The sequence below is a fragment of the Peromyscus californicus genome, unplaced genomic scaffold (genome assembly GCF_007827085.1).
Source record: "Peromyscus californicus insignis strain IS unplaced genomic scaffold, ASM782708v3 Scaffold_3__1_contigs__length_106647218, whole genome shotgun sequence".
Classification (NCBI taxonomy): Eukaryota; Metazoa; Chordata; class Mammalia; order Rodentia; family Cricetidae; genus Peromyscus; species Peromyscus californicus.
Genome location: NW_026294551.1, coordinates 95,551,430 through 95,573,882, shown reverse-complemented (window position 1 = coordinate 95,573,882; position 22,453 = coordinate 95,551,430). Strand labels below are relative to the sequence as shown.

General features: G+C 42.2%; 1 protein-coding gene across 1 annotated transcript in view; it reads left to right on the top strand.

The window, feature by feature from the left end:
- Crebbp (CREB binding protein) overlaps nt 1-22,453 on the top strand; it is a 141,728-nt gene that overhangs the window by 66,838 nt on the left and 52,437 nt on the right. The window contains 2 exon segments of the mRNA XM_052759244.1: nt 16,850-17,090; nt 18,350-18,463. Of these exon segments, the coding sequence (XP_052615204.1) occupies nt 16,850-17,090; nt 18,350-18,463 (355 nt within the window).

The following is a 22,453-nucleotide window of genomic DNA, read 5'->3' as shown; positions in this document are numbered from 1 at the left end:
CTTTTGCAAAATTCTGAGTATCACTAAGATACATCGTATGCAGGTGGTGGCTGGTCAACCCCTGGGCAGCCACTTCTCTTCTTCCTTCCTTGTGTTTGTTGGTAACAGTGAGCCTTCCATACTTCCATATCCTTCTGCAGTAATGATTGACAAGTCTTAGCCAAAAACTGACCATGCTTTCTAGAAAGTTGTCTTTTGGCCTTGGAAAAACTAATTTTGAACTATTAGTACAAAGAATTCCGGAATGTTGTTTATCTTTTTTCCCCTTGTAAGATCTTCTGTAACCTTAGTATATGTCAGAACTAAGAAAATGACAGCATTTACAGCGTGCGATGTGCTGAGCTCTGGGAAAGCAAGTGTTGAGGCCTTTTCTCCTTTTAGTGTACAGTCAGAAAATGGGAACAGTGAGGCATCCTGGGAAGAGGCTATCACTGTTAACACTTGTCTTTCCTTTTTTTTTTTTAAAGCAGTAAAACCTGCTGTTTTCAAAACCACCCATGATTTTCTGTTCTTTGTTCTTTTGATAATCCCCTCTCTTCCTTCCTTTGAGTAGCTTTGGTTGCCAGGGTTGTCCAGGGTTATGGGAGCAGTACACTGCCTGGCCTCTCTCATGTGTTGTTCTTAGTCCTCCCTGAGGAGATAATGCCATGAACTCCAAGGCCAGCTGTCATGCCTGTACCTGCTTGGTAACCAGGCACGCATTTAGACTTCATTGAGAACATTTTCTTTTTCATGGTGCTCTACGTTTTATACACAGGGAATCCCTTATCTAATGTCTTCTTTGCTTTCCTCTTTCAATTTTTCTCTGGCTTCTTGTCCTCCCCTCTCCAGAGTGACAGAATCCCTGTACTACAGGTCCCTCTGCCAGCCTTGGCTGCTACTTTGGAGACCTAAACTTGCTAGGTGTAGTGGCCAAGGGTTTCACAGAGGGACTAGGCAGAGGGCCTTGCCTTTTCCCTTCAGGACTACAGCAGAGCTCCTTTCAGCCACTGCAGTGACCAGTGTTCTATTACAGGGCCACCTGGAACCTTGGTAATGTTTGACAGTAACCCTAGCCACTACCCATGACCCTTCCTCTGTCCTGGTTATTACAACTAGTATCTCCAGGTGCTGACAGAGTATGTTCGTTGGGATACAGCTGTCCCTGTTGGGAACCCCTGCTTTGAAGAATGGTCAGGAGGAGCAGCAGCAGTATGTCTCGTTCTTTTGTTTATTTTCTGGAATCTTGGAGGAATTCAGTCAACCCTGTTTCCCTTGGCCCCCTCAAAATCACAGTAAACTAAGGAAGCATTTTTGTCTACAAAAGCTGTAGTGCCCACTCAGGGCACCTTTCTTATAAAGGCACATGTGAACTTTAATAGATGCCTTTGGGAAGTAAACTGAGTCCTTTGTCTGTACTGTTTATTCTGGCGGCACAGGGTAGGCCATGCCATGTCAGGCCATGTGCCCATGAGCATCTGGGAAAAGTCTTCAGTGGAGCATTGGAGGTGGGACTAGTAAAGGGTCAAGGCACAGGCTACATGGCATCTTTTTCAGTGTGTACTTACTTTATGCCTGCGATGGCTTCTTGAGAGGCATCATTAACAGGTCCCATTTGATGGTGAGGAAATTGAGGTTCTGAGGGAGTCTGACTTGTTCATGGCCATATAGTTTCCTTTTTGTGAAGTTTTTCATCATATCCAGATGTTTTAGCAGCCCTGAGTTCCTGGGAATGGCGTCCTTAGCTTATGCTTACACAGTTTGTTTGCAGTTCCTTGACTGTGTTTCTGTGATTTTCTTGAATTTTCTCCTTTGTATCTGATGTCTTAAATTGCACAGATTTTCACATGGCAAGGAAACATTGATATGAAAAACGAGATATGCTACATTGAAAAAGGAAAATATGATGCCTTGAACTAATGACCTTCCCTTTCTGGAGGAACTGGGGGTGGGAGGATTATACTTTTAAGAGTTGTTTTAGTTTGGTGTTTTATTTCTGTAATAAAGGACCAAAAGCAGCTTGAGGAGTGTAGGTAGTGTTTTCCTGCCTGGCCCACAGTCAGGACAAATCTCTATCACCTGCCAGTCCCACAGCCGTCAGACCCAACCAAGTAAACACAGAGACTTATATTGGTTACAAACTGTATGGCCGTGGCAGGCTTCTTGCTAACTGTTCTTACAGCTTAAATTAATCCATTTTTATAAATGTATACATTGCCACATGGCTCGTGGCTTACCGGCATCTTCACATGCTGTTCCTCATCGTGGCGGCTGGCAGTGTCTCTCTGACTCAGCCTTCCACTTCCCAGCTTTATTCTCCTCCTTGTCCCGCCTACACTTCCTGCCTAGCCAATGGCCAATCAGTGTTTTATTTATTGACTAATTAGCAACACATTTGCCATACAGAACATCCCACAGCAGAGGAGTAAAGGTTTTATTTGGCCCACACTTCCACATCACTGTCCATTATTGAGAGAAGCCAAGACTTAAGGCAGGAACCTGGAGTCAGCAATGGAAACAAAGCCCACGGAAGAATGTTGCTGCTTGCTCAGTGTGCCTTTTAAAACTACAACTCGGATCCACCTGCCCAAGGGTGGCATCACCCACATTGGGCTGGACCCTCCCATATCAATCATTAATTAAGAAAATGCCCCACAGACTGGCCCACAGGCCTCTCTTATAGAGGCATTTTCTCAACTGAGGTTCCCTTTTTTCCAAATGACCTGAGCTGTGTCAAGCTGACAGAAACTAACCAGCACAAGAGGTAATTTTTAGGAGCTGATGGACTTTGCTTCCAAACACTTCAGGGTAGGGGACACTGATGCAAAGTTAAGTTCTTCATGGGGCAACTGAAGCTTCATAGCTACGGGCAAGGGACTCTTCTCTCTTCCCACAAGGCTTCAGCATTTCTGTCTGGTGTAGAGAATAGAAAGATATGCAGTTATTTGTTTGGTTCTTTTGTTATGTTTGCTGTGCCCTACTGTTGGCCCAGGTTTGGGAGGAGCCCTAGAGGGGACTTGTGAAGGAAGGCAAGCTTGCTCTTCAGTGGAAAACAATTAGAAAATCCCATCGGCCTGTGTACCATGCAGTAATTAAGATGATGCAAAGACCTTCTTAGGTTGAACCGTTGGAGATGGACTCACCAAGGCAAGGAGATTTGAAGGTGATGTCACAGAGACCCTAGGTCAGTGGTTCTCAACCTTCCTAATACTTGACCCTTTAATACAGTTCCTCATGCTGTGGTAACCCCCAACCATAAAATTATTTTTGTTGCTACTTCCTGACTGTAATTTTGCTACTGTTGTGAACCATAATGTAAATATCTGTGTTTTCCAATGGTCTTAGGCAACCCCCTGTGAAAGGGTCATTCCACCCCCAGGTTCTTTGGTTTTGTTTTGGTTTTTGTTTTTTGTTGTTGTTGTTGTTGTTATGGTTTTGGTTTGGTTTTTTTTCAAGACAGGGTTTCTCTGTGTAGTTTTGGTGCCTGTCCTGGATCTCGATCTGTAGACCAGGCTGGCCTCGAACTCACAGAGATCAAAATAATTTATTTAACTTTACTTTATATGCATTGGTATGAAGGTGTCAGGTCCCCTGGAACTGGAGTTACAGACAGTTGTGAGCTGCCATGTGGGTGCTGGGAATTGAACCTGGGTCCTCTGGAAGAACAACCAGTGCTCTTAGCCACCGAGCCATCTCTCCAGCCCCTCCCTGGTTTTTTTCTATCACCCCCCTGCCCTAGGGTGATAGTAAGATACTGGCTTTTGTAGGAATGGTGGGAAGCCAGTGCTCTTAGGAAGGTCAAGTAGTGTATGAAAAAAGCTGGGGGTCAACCAAGAATCAGCTTGGGGGTAGGGTGGAGACATGTCTCAGCAGCTAAGAGCATTGGCTTCTCTTCCTCAGTACCAGGTTTAATTCCCAGCACCTTACAACCATCAGTAACTCCAGTTCCAGGGGATCTGATGCCCTCTTCTGTCCTCCATGGGTGCAAGGCATGGAAGTGGTGCATAGACATACTTGCAGGCAAAATACCCAAACACATAAAAATATATTTAAAAAAAGCTGGGGTGAGGGTAGAGATCTTGAATGGAAGAAGGGCTGTCAGTTTGCAGGGAAATGAGCTGCAGTTTTTTAAGTCATTCAAGGCTTTTTTTCCTGCTACTTTATGGAGGCTAAGGAGCTAGTGGCCTGGATATGTTTGGTTGCAGTGGGTTAGGAAGACAAGACAGGGTTGTCACTTAGGTAGATTATCTCCTGAGAAGGTGTCGTAGTGGAGAATCCTCTACAGAGCTGGAAGGGGAACAGGCTTGAGGAGGAGACAAAGGTATAGGTGCAAGTGACTGAATGGCAGGCAGGGGTGGTATTTGAACAAATAGGGCAGCTGCTGACCAACTTGGAGTCAACAGCTCACATGACACAGTGTAGTGACAACTTTATGATGTGGCCCAGGAAGAGCATCAGATAGATCTCAGGCTCGGGACAAGAAGAGAAGAGAGCTGGCAAAGGGGAGTAATTCACTACTAGTGGAGAGGGGACCTGTGGACTACGGATTTGGTGTCAACTAAGTTTAAGAGAAGGGCCAAAGAGCATCATGAAAGCCAGCCTGAGAAGGTTCATCCTCTGCTGATGGAAACGTGCGACCTGAATGTTTGGAGACCTTGGGATCACCTCTCCGTGACCGCACCCCCATCCCCCCAGTGCTTTGGTGCTAGGAGCTCCAAAGTGTTAAGAGATTAGAGACCCAGGTAGAAAAGTAGTAGAGTCCACTATTGAGGATATATCTAAGAGGAAATAAGCATGCTCTTAAATTTTCAGGTATATCTCACTGTAGCTCTGCCTCTGTCTGTTCTTTTTTAAAAATTATTTTTATGTGCATTGGTATTTGTTTTGCCTGTGGAAGGGTGTTGGGTCCCCTGGAACTGGAGTTACAGACAGTTGTGAGCTGCTATGTGGGTGCTGGGAATTAAACCTGGGTCCTCTGGAAGAGCAGTCAGTGTTCTTAACTGCTGAGCCACCCCTCCAGCCCCTGCCTCTGGTCTTTTTATTTATAATCTCTTTCTATAGATTTTTGAGGTTTGTTAGTAATGTCTTACCTTTTGGATTCTCAGAAGCACTTTTTATGTATATCTCTGCAGAAATATACTTCTGAAGTCAGGATGTGTATTATTTAGTCAAATTTAATTACAGAAAGTATGTATACTGTTATACATGATCATAAACTAATATGACTGAAGTGATTATTAAGCATGTTTATAATCTAGGACATTTTATGTGGGTCTAAAGTTTTTTTAAAAAATTATTATAATTTATTGATAAAGGGAAATTTTCTTTTTAATCTATATTTTGGTTTTGAGGTATTTGGGGGCCTTCTGAGGAGAGAGGTGCGCACAAGAATAGGGTGTTGCCTTCATTTCCAAGAAAAGCACCTGATTCCTGGTGACATTTCCCCCCCAAGCTTTGGATTGGGCTTGCAGCCATTTTCATAGAACAGTCTTTGAGGTGGGACTTGTCTTAGGTAGAAAATGTTTAAGAAATAGAGAAACTGCATCTCCATGGCCCAGCGGGTCCCTACAGGGTTATTTTCTGATAGGAAGTTTCTATACGTGGGTTTTTTAAATAAGAAAAATTAAAAATAACACTATACAGACTTCAGCATTCTTAAGGATGTAATGTAGGGGATTCATCGTGTATGCTGCTTAGATTTTTTAAATTACTCATGAGTGTGCTGTTATAATTTGTTTTGATTGTGTATTAGAATTTTGAGGTAGGGTTTTGGACAAGGCCAGGACAGCTACTGATAGACATCTGTCTCTAAATGGGAGGAAAATGTGGCTGACCAGAAGATTTTTTAGACAGAGGAGAGTTGTAGTGCCAGCATAGCCTGGTGGATACAGTGATGCTGGCAGCATCTCAGTGCTAAGACATGGATGCTAGACTTTCTTGGACTGTGTCCTGGGCTTCAGTAAGTAGTTGTGCATCTTAGTGTGCATATCAGGGATGGGGCGTCTTGAGCCTTACCTGGTCCACCAGATTCAGAATCCTCCAGGAAAAAAAGGCAAGAAATCTGTCATTCTGAAGCTTCATTGTGTTTTTTGCTTAGTTTCCCAGCTTATGGTACCTAAGCCCCTCTAATGTAATTTAGATACTTCTCAAATAGATGACCATGTAGTTCTTTCTTTTATATTAGAGTCTGCACTTATATATGTGTCCCTTTAATAGAGCTGGCCTAAAATAAAGCACCATTGCCCACTAAAATGTTGGCCTAGTGGCCAGTTGTGCTCTGTGGAATGGGCTTGCCTTACTTTCCCCAGCTTTTGTTTGCCATGTGTGTTTTCTTTCTCTTGGGTCTGGTTCTGATGATTTGGGTATTGGGAAGGAACTGGCTTAGCAGGCAAGAACTGAATGGAGGCTGTGAGTACAGTTGACCTGCATCTGTGGATCCAACACCTCTCACATGGAAAACAGAGACCTCATAATTGTGCCTGTTTGTACCATGTACAAAATTTTTTACTTTATCCTCCAAACAATATGATATAACAAGGATTATTTAGCATTTTCTTTGTATCCAGTTTAAGTAATATTGAGGTGATTTGCATAATCCTGTCCAACTTGCAGCCTATGGGCCATGTGTATCTATCCCAGGACAGGCTTGAATGTATTCCAACAAGTTTTATAGATGGCAAGATCATGTTATAGTGTCAAAAGGGTTGGGCATCTTTCCTTAGAGAATATAGGAGATGTACATAGGTATGTTCCCTGCTTACCACATGCTATTCATTGTCTGAGTGATTTTCCCCTTCTTCTAGAGAATAGCTGTGGTTGTTTTTTGTTTTTGTTTTTGTTTTTGACAGTCTTACTATGTACCCAGGCTGGCCTTGAACTCCTGCCTCAGGCTTCTGAGTACTGAGGTTACAGGCACGAACCACAATGTTGGGCCCTGATAGCTGTGTGTATTTGATGAGCACTTTCTGTTTTAAGCCTCAGCTTTTCATTCTCAGTGGTTACAGGGTCCTGGAGGGAAGAAGAGCAAGCAATATTGCAGTGTTATCGGCTGGCTCCCTAGTGTTGACTTTGAAGTAGTTTTCTGATTCTGAGTAAAGTTAGAGAGGAGGTTTCCAGGAGGTTGGAGGAGCGTTCGAGAAGCAAGGGCATGCATGCAGAGTTTGGGGGTGGCTGCATGCATCTGCTCGGGTCTGTGGGTCTGCGGAGGAAGAAATCTTGATCCTTTCTCCTTAATGTTTAAGACACACAATTCTTTGAAGACCTTGCCGATTCTTGAACATTTACTAGCAAATAGCTTACTTTTCTAGGTGGGATGCCAGGATAAGCTTGTTTATATATAAACAAATATATATCCTTTGTTCATATCTCTGAATATGTTCTTGGGATAGAATTGTGTTTTTCAAACTTCATCCATTCAAGACCCCTTTTTCATCCAAGAAATGTTTGTGTGACCCTGGCAATGTAGGTATATAAAATAGGCATACAAAGCATTTCTGATAACATAAAATCATAAACTTACCTTTAGACTGTTTTGGGGTATACATATAGTTGCACCATTTATGAAAATGAATGGTAATTTGCATACGGATGTGATAGATCTACTTGTTTATTTTTACATAAAATTTAAATGTCTTAATGTTTGACTCTGCAGCTTATAGAGCATCATCCTCAATGATTTTCCTAGTTGATATTTTGTTTTTATAATTGTCAGTGCTGAGAATGCTGCTTTGTGTAAATATGTACTGCAGAACAGTGTAGGTGTGTATTGGGGACATTTTGGAAATTCAGTCCTAGTCCCAAGGCAGAATTTAATTTGATAATTTTTTTTAATTGGAACTCAAGGTAGAAACTCAATTTTTAAAACCACACATTCTGATACATTGAAGTGGAGAGACGTCTCAGAGGTTAAGAGCACTGGTTGCTACTCTTCAGAGGACCCTGGGTTCAGTTCCCAGTGCCCTAATGGGGGCTAGCAACCACCTGTAACTAAGGTCCAGGGGATGGATGGGACAGCCTCTCCTGGCCTTCTTGGGCACCAAGCACACAAATGGTGCACAGACATGTAGATTAACCGTCTTATTAAATAAGAAACACAGAGCCGATTCAGAGAAGAAAGCCAAGAGGTCAGAGCTAAGAGCTTCACCCTTCCTGATTCAGCGATCCTCTTCAGCCAAGAGAGCTCTCCGAAAGGGGCCTACTTCCTGTGTGTATGTCGTTATATAGTCTAGCTGTTCTGCCTTCTCATTGGTTGTAAACCCAAACATGTGACTGCCTCGTCACTGCCTATATGTACCGCCCTCCAGGTCCTTAAAGGCGTGTGCCACCGCCGCCACGCACTTGCTATGGCTCTAATAGCTCTGACCCCCAGGCAACTTTATTTATTAACATACAATTAAAATCACATTTCAGTACAAGTAAAATACCACCACACAGACATCCAGGCACAACACCCATACACATAAAATAAAATACGTTCTGAAACATTACTACTGAGGAATGACAGAAGGGAAGTACTCAGTCTTTGTTTTTTGTAGTTAAACCATTATGTTTCTTAAGAACAGAAAAGTTTGTGTGTGCAGTAAAAATATGCAGTGTTGATGTTGAGTCAGCATGATGGGACATGTAGTGCAAAGTGCACACATTGTGTTCAGTACTGAGGTTACTATAGTGGAGTCATGTGATGTGACACAGTGAGCACTGCCAGACAAACCACAGGGTTGTTGCCATTTGATTTTTAATTAATGTTTTTGCTCATTGAGTGTTCAGAAACGTTTTCCTGCTGTTAAATGTTCTCAGTATCCACACTCAGATTAAGTGGTTTCTTGTAGAGTTACCACTATGTTAGCTCACCACTCCAGGTTGCAGAACAGACAAACAAACAAAAAGCACACTGTCAAAACTGACTCCCTGCCACACATGTAAGAGCTTATGGTCACATTTAGTGAAGCCTGCCGGTGTATGAATGGGCTGTGTCCTGATGCACCTGGGTCAGTGAGTTTTGTTCGCGTTTCTCAGCCCATCTGAAGAGTAATGTTGGTGATGGGTGGGGATTATTTTAATGCCTTAGGTTTCTTGACTAGTGGGCGTTTACACCTGTGCATTACAAATTACTCATCTCATCTTATAGTACTTTTCTTTATAGACTTTTAAAACATTTTTATTCTTTGAGAATTTGATAGCAGTATATATTCATTTTGTGCATGCATGTGTGCACGTGCACGCGTACACTCACACCCACCACTTTTCCCCATAACTCCTCCCTAACTCCTCAACTTAGTGTCTTTTTATTTATTTTTTTAATGATCAATCAACTCCAGTTTGTGCTCCCATATGCTTCCACTGGAGTATGTTGACTTAGCACATCCCTTAGAAAACCTGCTCTCCCAAGCCATCAACTGTCCATAGATCTTCAATATGGGCTCATGAACCCTTTCACACTTCATGCTGGAGTGTTGACCGGCTTGATCATGTGCAGGCAACCACGGTGTCTGAGTTTATGGTCGTAGCAGTCCTGTTGTATCCAGAAGACAGTTTCACTCTAGCTCCTCCTCAGCCTCTGGCCCTTAACAGTATTTCCTCCTGTCTTCCATGACGATCCCTGAGCTTTGTGAAGGCAATATGATATAGATAGATGTCCTATTTGTGACTGGCCACTCACATTAACACTCTCTGCACTTTGAACAGTTGTGATTTTTTTTGTGCTAACCACACTGTCTTTAAAAATATTTGTTGCAGGGAGGTGGTGGCACACACCTTTAATCCCAGCACTCTCTGAGATCGAGGCCAGCCTGGGTTACAGAGTGAGTTCTAGGAAAGGCACCAAACTACACAGAGAAACCTTGTCTCGAAAAACAAACAAACAAATAAATTTAAAAAATTGTTGATGTGTGAGTGTAGGCAGAGATGTGTGTGGGTACATGTGCACGTGTGTGCAGAGTCCAGAAGAGGCTGTCCTTTGTCTTCCTCTATCACTGTTAAGTCAGGATTTTTCCTGTAGCTGCCACTTGCATTTTGTTGGCTAGGCTGGAAGCCAGCAAGCCCCAGAAATCCTCCTGTGTTCATCCCCCACAGAATGGGGGTTACAGGGATCCACCAGGTGTTTGGCTTTTTATATCGGTGCGGGGACCCAGCTCTGCTTCCCAGAGCAAGTGCTCTTAACCACTGAGCCATTTCTCTGAGCCTGTCTTTCTTTCTTTCTTTCTTTCTTTCTTTCTTTCTTTCTTTCTTTCTTTCTTTCTTTCTTTCTTTCTTTCTTTCTCTTTCTCTCTCTCCTTTTTTCCATATTTGTCACTGTTTTCTTTTTTCTCCTTTTTTTGGGGGTGTGTGCATATATAGGGTGTGTGTGTGTGTGTGTGTGTGTGTGTGTGTGTGTGTATGTGTGTGCGTGCTGTGGAGGCCAGGGTTTAGTGGTTAGCATCTGTTATCTCCTGAATCAACCCTCCCCCTTATTTATGGATTGACTCAGAACTCACTGATTTAGGTTGGTTAGCTAGCTGGCTAGTTTTGGGAATCCTCATCTCTGCCTTCCAGTGCCTACCTGACTTTCTGTAGGTTCTGGGTATCCAAACTCCATGCCTAACACTTGCTCCAGCAAAACTCTTTACTACTGAGATATTCCCCAGCTCTAATTCTTTATCATTTTCTATGATTCTTCTAATTTCATTTTTCCCAGTAATTTCTCTCCAAAGGGGAATGTTTTGATTATAAAAATAATGAATAATTTCTGTAAAGCATTGACACAATACATTAGTTGTAGAAAATTAGATAAAACTAGATCCTGAAAGATCTTCCTGCCATGATAGAACTATAGAACTATGATTTTTATCAGAAAAAAAATACGACACAGAGTTAATAAGGAAAAACTGAATGACTTTATAGTACTATTCTAAATACTAAGTTCTGAATATACTTTAAGTAGCTCTTTGTTAAAACTGACAAGTCTACTTTGATGTTATTATTTTTGCCTTAAGTAACAGTAATCTTGTGTTGTATTCTAATTTTTTGTCTATCAAAAATTTAGACAAAACTGACTGGACTTCTACTCCACCTGGCTTTGACTAGGGTTATTTGAGGTCTGTCATATTTTTGATGGCTGCATACTATTTCAGTATAGACCTGTGACAGTGTTTATTTAGGTCATCTTTTATAGGCATTTACATTTTTCATTAATCGAGGTGATACTTAACCTTGTGTATGCATTGTAGCACATCTTTGTCCAGTTACTTCCTTAGCAGTGGGTTAAAAGAAGTGATTTTGGACTGATCAGTCATAAAGCATATACTTAGCATTCATGAGGCCCTGGGTTTAATACCCAGTGCCACTAAGAAGAAAAGAAAGGAAGAGAGGGAGGGGAAATGAAATGCAGTTGGTGATGGTGGCACCTTCATATAGTTTCAGTATTCTAGAGGCAGACTCAAGAGGACAGCCTGAGTTACAGAGCAGACATTGTCTCAACCTCTACCCCCACAACCAGAAGGCGTGCACATGTTTCCTTTGATAGAGGTTCTTTCCCAAGTCTGGAAGTTTGTCTTTTATACATTACTCTAAGCTGTATTTTTACCAGAACACTTGAGAGTACTTTTCTTATATACCCCAGCAACCATGGTGGTTGTTTTTCTGTATTGTCTGTACTGAAGGTAAAAAGCATCTGTTTTATTTTGACAACTTTGATCAGTGAAGTAAAGTTTTAGAAACAGATTACTGAGCTGGGGGCATGGTGACATACAGCTATAATTCCGGCATTTGGGATGTGGAGGGCAGGATTAGCCCAGCCTAGACTACATGAGACCCTGTCTCAAAACAACAAAACTAATCAAACAGAAATCTAGCTTTTATTAAGATGTAATTCATGTATTATGTACTTATTTTCTTATAAAGTGTTCAGATCAGTGGCTTTGTGTAACCATGGCCTTGGTCAGTTTGGGACATTTTCACCATCCCAAAAGGAAACCCTATACCAATAGCAGCTACTCTTCAATTATCCAGAATCCTCAGTTCTAGCTAATCCCAGATCTATGTTCTGCTCCTATTCATTCATAAAACAGAAATAGAATATACAGTGTATGTATAGTTTTTTTTGTGCCTGGCTTCTTTCACAGAGTTAAGGTTTTCAAAGTTTATTGTAGCATGTGTCATTTTTTTAATGGTGAGAAAAATATTCCAGTTTGAATAGACCACATTTTATTCTTCCCTTGATGAACACTTGGGTTGTTTGTGTTTCTGGCTGTTATAAATAATGCTCCTGTGAACCTTTTTTTTACATGTTTGTGTATGAACATGTCCTTTTAATTATCTTGGATATGTGCCCAGGAGTGCAGTTACATAGTGATGTACTGTTGTTGTGTTGAGGAACTGCCAGACGGTTTCCCAGCATCTTAGGTTCTTTCCAATGATGTGGGTCCAGTTCTTCCATGTCCTCCTCTACTGGACCACTGCTGTTGTTTAGAATCTGTAGTCTCATTTAAAGCTATCTTGGTGGGTTGAAAGCTATACTCTGTGACTTTGATTTATATTTCTTTCTCTCTTTTTTCCCTCCCTCCCTCCCTCCCTCCCTCCCTCCCTCCCTCCCTCCCTCCCCTCCCCTCCCTCCCGAGACAGGGTCTCTGGAACTCACTATGTAGACCAGGCTGACCTCAAACTCACAGAGATCCCACCTACCTCTGCCTCCCAAGTGTTGGGATTAAAGATGTGCAACACCATGCCCAGTTTGATTGACAATTTTGTAATAACTAGTGATGCTTAATGTCTGTATTGGCCATTTATATTTGTTTTGGAGTTTTTTTTGGGGGGGCGAGAAATATATAGTCAGATCCTTTTCACATTTTAAAGACTGTCTTTTATTAATGGATTGTAAGAGTTTATTTTTTTTTCTTAAATGTTTCAGATCCCAGCTGGGCATTAGATTTATGATTTACAGATAGTTTTCCTCCATTCTTTTTGGGGTTTGTTTTGTTTTTTGATTTTGGGTTTTTCCAATGTAGCCTTGGCTAGCCTCCAACTCACAAAGATCCATCCACCTGCCTCTGCCTCCCGTGTGCTGGGATTAAAGGCTTGCACCACCACTGTCCAGCTTAATTTCCTCCATTCTTTAGGCTGAGTTTTATTTTAGTTTTGTTTTGTTTTACTTTATTTTTCTTCTTTTCATGTGTATGCATGTGTGGTGCGTGTGCATATTTATATGCACGCATCTATGTCAGGTGTGTACCTGTGTGTGCACGTGTACATGCATGTCTTTGCTCATGCCCATGGAAGACTGAAGCTGATATCAGTAGGGGAATCTTCTTTGAGCTCTCTCTACCTTATTCTTTTTGAGGCAGGGTTTTTCAGTCAAACATAGAGCCCGACAGTATGGCTAGTATTTTTAGCCAGTTTGCACTGGAGGTTCCTTGTCTCTCTGCCTTCTGAGGCAGGAATTACAGTGAGTTGCCACAGCCACCCAGCATTGTGTGCTGAGTGTCTAAACTCAGTCCTCTGCTGTTTGGCAAGTGTTTTAAATGTAATGCCGTGTTTCCAGCCCCAGCCCTCCTTAGTATTTGAGACAGTGTCTTATTCTACTGCTCAGGCTACCCTGAAACTTGCTTTATGACCCAGGCCGGCATTGACCTTACTGTAATCTTTTTGCCTCAGCCTCTTGAGCACTGGGATTACAGATGTAAGCCACTATGCTATAATGAAGAAGAAATATTCTTATTTCAATATTCAAAAATTTTTTTTCTAGTTTACTCCTCCCCCCCCCCCACTTAAAAAACCTACTTTATCCCATGTGTAGTTAGGTTTTTGAGTTGTGGGGAACACAGGGATGGAAAGTTGTCCTCCCACCCTCGGCTTGGACCCTCTCCTTTATCTTAAACTACCCTGTGCACTCAAGTCTCCTACACTTTGCAAAGTCTATAGACAGGGCTAGAGAGACAGCTCACGGTGAAGATGGCACACACGCGCGCACACACACACACACACACACACACACACACACACACACACACACACACACACACTGCTCCTGGAGAGGGCCTGAGGTCAGTCCCCAGAACCCACACGGCCGCTCTCAACCGCCTGTAACTCCAGCTCCACGCCTCTAACACCCTCTTCTGGATTCCATGGGCACTGGACTCATGTGCACCTATCCTTTCCCCACATAAGTAAAAAGAAAGAATTCAAAATCTATAGCTAGAATATTTCTCAGTATGTGACAATGTAGTTCCCTCTTCCCCCTTTTTGAGACAGGTCACTGTCGCTGGCTGGCCTGGACTTGCTATGTAGACCAGGCCATATTCTTTTTTTTTTTTTGATTTTTTGATTTCTCTGTGTAGCCCTGGCTGCCCTGGAACTCGTTCTATAGACTAGACTGGCCTGGAACTCAGAGATCCACCTGCCTTTGCATCGCAAATGCTAGGATTAAAGGTGTGAATCACCACACCCAGCTCCCTTTTATTTTTTGAAATAAAAAATTAAAAATATATGAGTGTTTCACCTGCATCTGTGTGTGTATGTGTGTGCCTGGATCCTCTGGGATTAGAGTTAGACAGCTCTGAGCAGCCATGTGGGTGCTAGAACTCAACTCCCATCCTCTAGAAGGCCAGTCAGTGCTAGTGGTTGTCTAGCCACTTCTCTGGTGCCCTCCTCCCGTTTTTAACTGCTTTTCAAAATTTTTCTAAGCTATTTTGAAAATTGTATGAAATGTATGGATTACTTTTGAGAAACAACACTTGGTTTTGTGCCATATTCTTCTTAAAATTTTATTGGGGGGGTGCAGTTGCATGCAGGTTTGTTCATACTATCTCATGATGCATGTGTGGAGGTCAGAAGGCAACTTTTGGAAGTTGGTTCTCTCCATTTGAACTCAGGTACTTGTACTTAAGACAGATCTCTTCCCCCACTGACCCATCTTGCCAGCCCTGTGCTTTAAAGGGATGGTCCTGTCTAAGCACCTTCCCATATTCTTGGTGCTTTCCTGGGCAGTAGGGACTAGATATGATATGGAAGTTGAAAGAGACTCTGAAGAATGCTTCTGACAGATCCTAGGCCCACCTGAAGCCCTGTGTTGCTCATTAAACACCATCCTGGGAGAGGCAATTAAATCTGCCCCTCGGTTCCTGGGAACTTTGTAAAAATTGGACCATCCATTGGTGGGGAGGTGGCTCAGTAAAGTGCCTACATGGGTACTTGAGTTTAGATCCCAAGGACCCACATTTGAAAAAGCTGTGTTTAGCCCCAGTGCTGGTGGAGCATCCCTGGAATTCACTGGCCAGGCAGTCTACCTAAAACCACAACCACAGCTTCAGATTTGGTGAAAAATGGGGTCTCATTAGATAAGGTAGAAAACACCCATGCCAACCTGGCTTCCCTACACACATGTGAACACATGCACACTTAATATTTTTATAATTTTTTCTTAATTGTAAATACATAGTTACGGTTCTTTTAAAAATATTTTTAATTGGGGCTGGAGAGATGACTTGGTGGTTAAGAGCACTTGTTCTTGCAGAGGATGCAGATTTGATTTGTAGCACCACACAATAGTTCACAACTCGGATGCGCTCTTCTGACCTTTGTAGATACCAAGTGTGCATGCACATGGTGCAGAAATACATGCAGGCAGAATACTCACATGTAAAATGAATAAACCTAATAAAAAATGTATGTTTGTTATGTTTATATGTATGGAGGTCAGGACAACTTGTATGTTGGTTCTCTCCTCCCAACATGAGGGTACTGGGGATCTAACGCAGGCCATCAGGCCTCACAACAAGTACCTTTACCACTGAGCCATCTCACCAGTTCTGATGATTCTTATATTAAAATAGAGAAGATAAATGAGTGACTCAAATTGGAAATACCAAAATATTTAAAAAGGATCAGAAATCTTTTATCTGTGGGTGTTACAGTGTATATTATAGACGTTTTATTTTTCTTTTTTGGTAAATTTGTATATGTGTGTGAAGAGTGTTGGCAATTTGTAAAAAATAAGACCCCACAGCCCTCTTTCCACTTTCCCTGTAGTTAAGAGTTACCACAGGCAGACTTATTTCAGACAGATGACGACATACCAACTCAGTTTCTGTAGTTTGTAGCAGATTGCCAAGTACTTCTTGAAAAAAAATATTACGAGTGGCTGGGTGTGTTGCACACACCTTTAATCCCAGTACTTGGGAGGCAAAGGCAGGTGGATCTCTGAGTTCCAGGACAGCCAGGGCTACACAGAGAAACCCTGTATCCAAAAAAATCAAAAAAAGAAAAGAATATGAGTGGAAATTTTAATGAAAGACAAGGTATTTCTTTTCTTAAATTAAGAAAGCTTTAAAAACATACTCAATGTGTTTCCAGTAAGTGTATCATGCCTTTCTAAAGGCAGTAACCATAGTGAAATCAAACTGCATCTGTTATTCTCTGAGTGTGCTACAATGAAATGTAAATAATGCAGGGTGGTACGGAGATACACCCATCAAACAAAAGTTAGCTCTGATCTTAGCTCTGTGCTGCAGTTCACCAAGGCAGTCTTTTCCATTAGAATGAACCATATGAAATTGCCAACATTTCACTCCTTGGGACCTACATACGCAGCAGCGTCCTGTGGGGCAGGTGCCCCACGGCTTTCCACTGATGGTGCTTATGAGGGGCAGGGGGTGGATTGAGTTTGTGTTGCTGCAATCTAGAGCAGGTGTCATTTTTGTTGTTGTTGTCATTGGATGATAACTGTATTCTAGTGAACTTGAATTAGCTTTACATCTGAGTTAAGCTGTTTTTTGTGTTTGGTGGAATAAAGAGAACTGTGCCAGTTCTTTTGGCTATCTTGTCCATGAGCTTTCCTAATAATTAGAATGAATCAAAACTCAAATTTAATAAGATATTTTGTTACTTTGTTTTATTTTAGTCCCAGTTGCAAACATCAGTGGGAATTGTACCCACACAAGCAATTGCAACAGGCCCCACAGCAGACCCTGAAAAGCGCAAACTGATACAGCAGCAGCTGGTTCTACTGCTTCATGCCCACAAATGTCAGAGACGAGAGCAAGCAAATGGAGAGGTTCGGGCCTGCTCTCTCCCACACTGTCGAACCATGAAAAATGTTTTGAATCACATGACGCATTGTCAGGCTGGGAAAGCCTGCCAAGGTAAGTGTCCTTTTCTAAACCTAGTGGCTGTTGTTAGGGTAGAATTTGCCTTTATTATTTTCAGCAACTTTGGTGGTTGGAAGCCTGCCTGGCAAAGGTGCTGGCCTCCTTTTGGTGTGACCCAGAATATGTTGTTCCCATAGTCCCCACATCTGACTGAAAGCTCACCTGCTGAGGAGGCAGGTGATTCGGTGTTCTGATGCTCTGAGCTGCTCCTGCATAAGGCTATGCCCTGAGTTTGTTCTTTTTCTTCTTCCTTTCATGAAGGACTTCTCTGTCACTTCTTGAGTACTCTTTGTCAATGTCTATGTTGTTGTGTGGGGCAGTAATACACATAGGCAGGCACACAACTTTCCCTGCACCCCCAGCATCTGTCTTGTGGTTGTTTCATGGATTCAGGCTATCAGTGGCCCACTGCCTTACTCCTCTGCCCTCTGTCTCGAGGCTGCTCTGATGACATCTAAGTCATCATCCCTGGGAGCGGGGAAATCAGGCACATGCATCTTGTGCTCTCCTTTTTTTTTTTAAATTTATTTTTATTTATTTATTTTTTGCCATACACCTCAGTTTCACCGAAGGAAGTGTTTCCTGTTAACAGCTGTGCTTTCTTGTAATCTTTCTTCTCTTGCTTCTTGTGTTCATAAACTTTGGGGGAAATAGCTCCCTGGTCTCCCTCTATCCCATAGTGCCATTGCGAATCCCTGGAATAACTCTGATCATGATAGAAACACAGAACAGGGGAAGGTTAGTCTTTAGAACATGAAGACTGGAAATATTCAGGGTCAATTACTCTCTCCAGGTACTTTACGAAAGTACTGCATTCCTTTCAGAATTTCTACAGACTTCTCATTGGCTTCTCTATCTACGTTTCTTCAGTGGTAGTTCTTAGCTGGTTTCATCCTTAAATATAATTTAATGTTTTTATTTTTTAATAGTGGCATTGTAGAACTCTGTTCTGCCTTTCATTGTAGATGCTCAGTATTTCAGAGGTTGATAGCTTTTGTTCTGTTTTGTGGGCGGAACCTTAATCACCCATCATTCATAACATTGCTTCTATGGGAGTTTTTTGGCTGGAATTACTGACAGTCAACTTACAAACTTTTTGGACAGCCTGTTTGTAAGTTAAGGACTGCCTGTACTGTATTATGGTTACACTTGTTACCATTTTTTTTAATGGAATCTGGCATTATAATATAGGTGTAATTGAAGTGTGACGATTTGGATAGAAAAATAACATCTCGTTGTTTTTCTGGTCATAGTTGCCCATTGTGCATCTTCACGACAAATCATCTCTCATTGGAAGAACTGCACACGACATGACTGTCCTGTTTGCCTCCCTTTGAAAAATGCCAGTGACAAGCGAAACCAACAAAGTAAGTGAGCACGGGGGCAGAGAAGCTTGGAGATGAGAATAGAAACTGTTCTTAAGAGAATGCTGAGAGTAGGTAGGTAGTGGGCAAGAGTCACCAGCACAACGTGCTAGGTGAGGTAGGGCTAACAGTGACTGAGGTGCAGCCAAGCTCAGAGGGCAGATGGGCTTTCACTGAACTTTATGAGTAGCCATGGCCATCCTGGGCTTTCATTTACCTCCACCAACCTGCACACATGCGCTTGAAGGAGTGCGAATCAGCAAGGTCCCTTCCATCAAATAGCTGTCAGGAAGATTTGGTACTTTCTGACAGATACTTAGTATGAAGAGTGGAATGTCAGGTCACCTACAGTGAGTAACATCATGGGGACAATAGAAGGGCACCTTTTTTGTGAAGATCCTTTTAGGTTGTACCAGGGTTAAGAGCCTGGTAAGGGTTTGCTTATGCAGTTCCCATACCAGCTGATATAACAATTTATTGAGCTTTAGACTGGGAATCTCAGCCTCAGGGTTGACACATCCTACTCATCCCCATCATTTTGTTGTCTTCTGAATCATCTGTGTAGTCCTTGATGTGACTAGTTCTGTACTGGCTGCTCTTTACTGCAGGTGGCCCCTGGGTCCCTGCTCCTTTTAGGCATCTGAGCATTAGGGGAAGGACATGAACACCTTTTCCCAGTTGTAAAACTTCTTGCTGTCATTTCAGGGCAAAATTGTGGTCTTTGGATATGTTCCTCATTTGGATATCTAGGAAGTTCCCTTGGGTCCATGTCATCCTCTAGTTGGAGGCATGCCTCCTAGTGATCTTTCAGGATGGCACAGTCTTTCTTATCTTTCACCATCTCTGCTCCTCCCTGATGTTCTAAGTGTTCCTCACTTAGAGCATCTTCTTGAACGTCTTCACAGGTTCCCCTTCTGCCTGGTGAACATGTGCTGCTTTCTTCCTGGCTGGCTGTACATGGCAAATCACTCTAATCTAAGAGTGCCATGGAGTGGAGTGCCATTGCTGGCTGTTTGATCTCCTCTTATGAATCCACCTTTCCTTCCTGTAAGCTGACTCACACTGCACAGCATGCTTCATTAAAAAAAAAGGGGGGGTGGGGTGGGGGGAGTTGGAGCTTGGGGCTTGTTATCTTCTTCCCCTACCGAGGCACCACAATTAATTTTCTTTGAATCAGTTAAATTGTTCTTTGAGTGTGTATGTGTCGGGGGTGGGGTTGGGGGGTGCGTGCTTGTGTGTGTGTGAGTGTGGGCACTCACTTGCCACAGCTTGTGGTATAGGTCAGAGAACAACCTTGGATGTTGGTCCTTACTTACCTTCCAGTTTGTTTTGAGACAAGGTCTCGGGTTGTTTTGTGTGCTATGCAGGCTAGGTGGCCTGTGAACTTGTAGGGTTCTTCTTACCTCTGCTTCTCATTTTTGCCATAGGAGCACTGGGACTCCAGGCCTGCTGCCATGCCTGGCTTTACATGGCCTCTGGGAAATTGAACACAGGTCCTCACACTTGGATGGCAAGTGCTTTCGCCACTAGCCATCTTCTTAACCCCTGGATTTTTAATACTCAGTTTTCTTGGGCATCTCTTATATAAAATGAAGTTCTGAGATACTGGGTCTTAACCTATATATTGGGGATAACAGATGTAGTGAAATAAAGTCTGTTCTTCCTTCAGCTTTCTGTAAACCCTCCACTCCCCAGTGGTAGTGGTGAAATTTCTTGTGCTTTAGGATATATTTTAGAATATATAGAATAGGCTCTTGATGTGCCAAAAAATTCATTGTTGAGTTTGTACTTCTATGATATTAATTCCATGAATAATGAGCTAGGATTTCGTTCTTAACTTTTAATTTAGAGGCATGACTTATATGGGATCTTTTGAGCTTAATATGTACACATTGGTATGAAAATTGTAAACCTTTGTGAATTTCTCTTTTTAAGAAATACTTATGTGGTTTTTGTTCAAGAGGAGGAGAAAAGAAAAGAAATGTGTGGTTTGTTTTTCTTAACATCCTTATAACTATCTAAGTGTGAAAATTGATTCAGTGCATGCTTTCTCAAGTGGTAAACCACAGATTTTCTACTAGTCATAACGTGAGGTGTTACCAGGGGGATTGATGATAAAAAGTCACAGAGAGACTTGAGGTAGTCTCTGCACAAGATTTTGGTATTTTTAATGGGGGGAAGGGGAAATAAAAGCACTTTGTAAAGAATGAAATGCTTTTTAAATTTTTAATTATTGTATGTTTGTGTGCCCATGTGTCTACAGGTGCTTTTGCTTATATGTCAGCCTGTGGAGACCAGAGGTCATCTGGTGTCTTCCTGTAAATCACTCTCTACCTTGGCTTGTTTTCTTTCTTTTTTTTTTTTTCTTTATTTTTTTGAGGTAGTCTCTCACTGAACCTGGATCTCATGGTTTTGGCTAGATTAATTAGCCAGGGAACTCCTGGACTCTGTCTGTCTTTGCCTCCTCAGCCAGCACTGGGGTTATGGGAACATAGCACCACCACAACTGGCTTTTTTTATGTGAGTGTTGGAGATCTGAACTCAGCTCCACATGATTGAGCAACACTTTTCCTGCTGAGCCATTTCTCTAGACTAAATGCTTCTTAAGTTACATCTCAGTTTTGAGTGTTCTCTGTTGGCTCTATACTTGTAGATGTATGAGTATAGAATTGTTTTATGTCATCAGTGGAAATGTTTTGTCAGTGTCCTTTCTTCTCAAAAAATTGTGTTTGTGGTGTATGGATCTTAGTTTAGGAACTAGAGAAAAATGTGAACCCAACCCTTTAGTAGCTTCAGGTTGAGCTCTAGAGAGTGAGCTATACATTAAAATTAGTGTGGTTGGGCATTCTAGTACTCTGGAAGCTGAGGCAGGAGGATTATGAATTCTGGGCCGTCTGAGAGTATATTGCTAGACCATGTCCCCTCACAGAAATAACAACAAAAAACCCACCATTGTTGAGTTAATTTGTACTTGTTTGATATTAATTCAGTGAGTAATGAGCTTCAGTTTCACCCTTCACTTTTAATTTAGGGGAGTAGCTTTTCTGGGATTTTTCGAGTTTACTGCTCTGTCATATTTTTAAAAAGTGGTAATGGTCTCTCTTAAAGAACCAAGTATAGGCATGAAAGTACTCTGTGTAGTCCTTATGGGGAGAATCAGAATATTCCGAGACTACTTCATAGAGAAGAGTGGTGTTCATGACAGTCTCAACAAAATTACAGTGGAATAACATCCTAGATGGCAGTAACGAGCCAATACAGCATATAGCTTGTCTAGGAATGATGCTGACTGGGTGTGCTGGTTGGAATAAGAATGGCTCCCACAGGCTCATGTATTTGAAGGCTTAGTCATCAGGGAGTAGCACTATTTGAAAAGATTAAGAGGGGTGGCTTTGTTGGGGGAAATATGTCACTGGGGGTGGGCTTTGAGGTCTGGAGCCAGGCTCAGTGTCTCTTCCTGCTGCCTGCACATCCAGATGTGGAACTCTCAGCTACCTGTGCCTGTGTGCTACCATGCTCCCTGCAGTGTTGATAACTGGACTAAACCTCTGAAACTGTAAGGAAGCCTCCATTTAAATGCTTTCCTTTATGAGAGTTACTGTGGTCATGGTGTCTCTTCACAGCAATGGAACAGTGAATTAGACACTGGGCTTAGATACCTGGTGCCAGCAGCTCAGGTGGGGCTATGCAAGCTTCTAACGACCATAGGGCCATGCTGAGGCTCACTCTGTGGAGTTACCACAAGGTATGCCAAAGCTCTACCTTCTGAACACATGCCTTATACAGATACTGACCAGTGAGTGCCCTCTCCTTGGTAGACACGCTTTCCACACTTTCAGACTACTGTGATTTATGTCTCTACTGACAGATCTTGGAGAATTACCTAAGGCACTAACATGTTGCTTGAAATGAAACCCATATTGTTTGTTGTTTTGGGGCCTATTTGATTTTTCTGTTTTATAAAATATAATGATGAGTTACCTGCCCATCAGA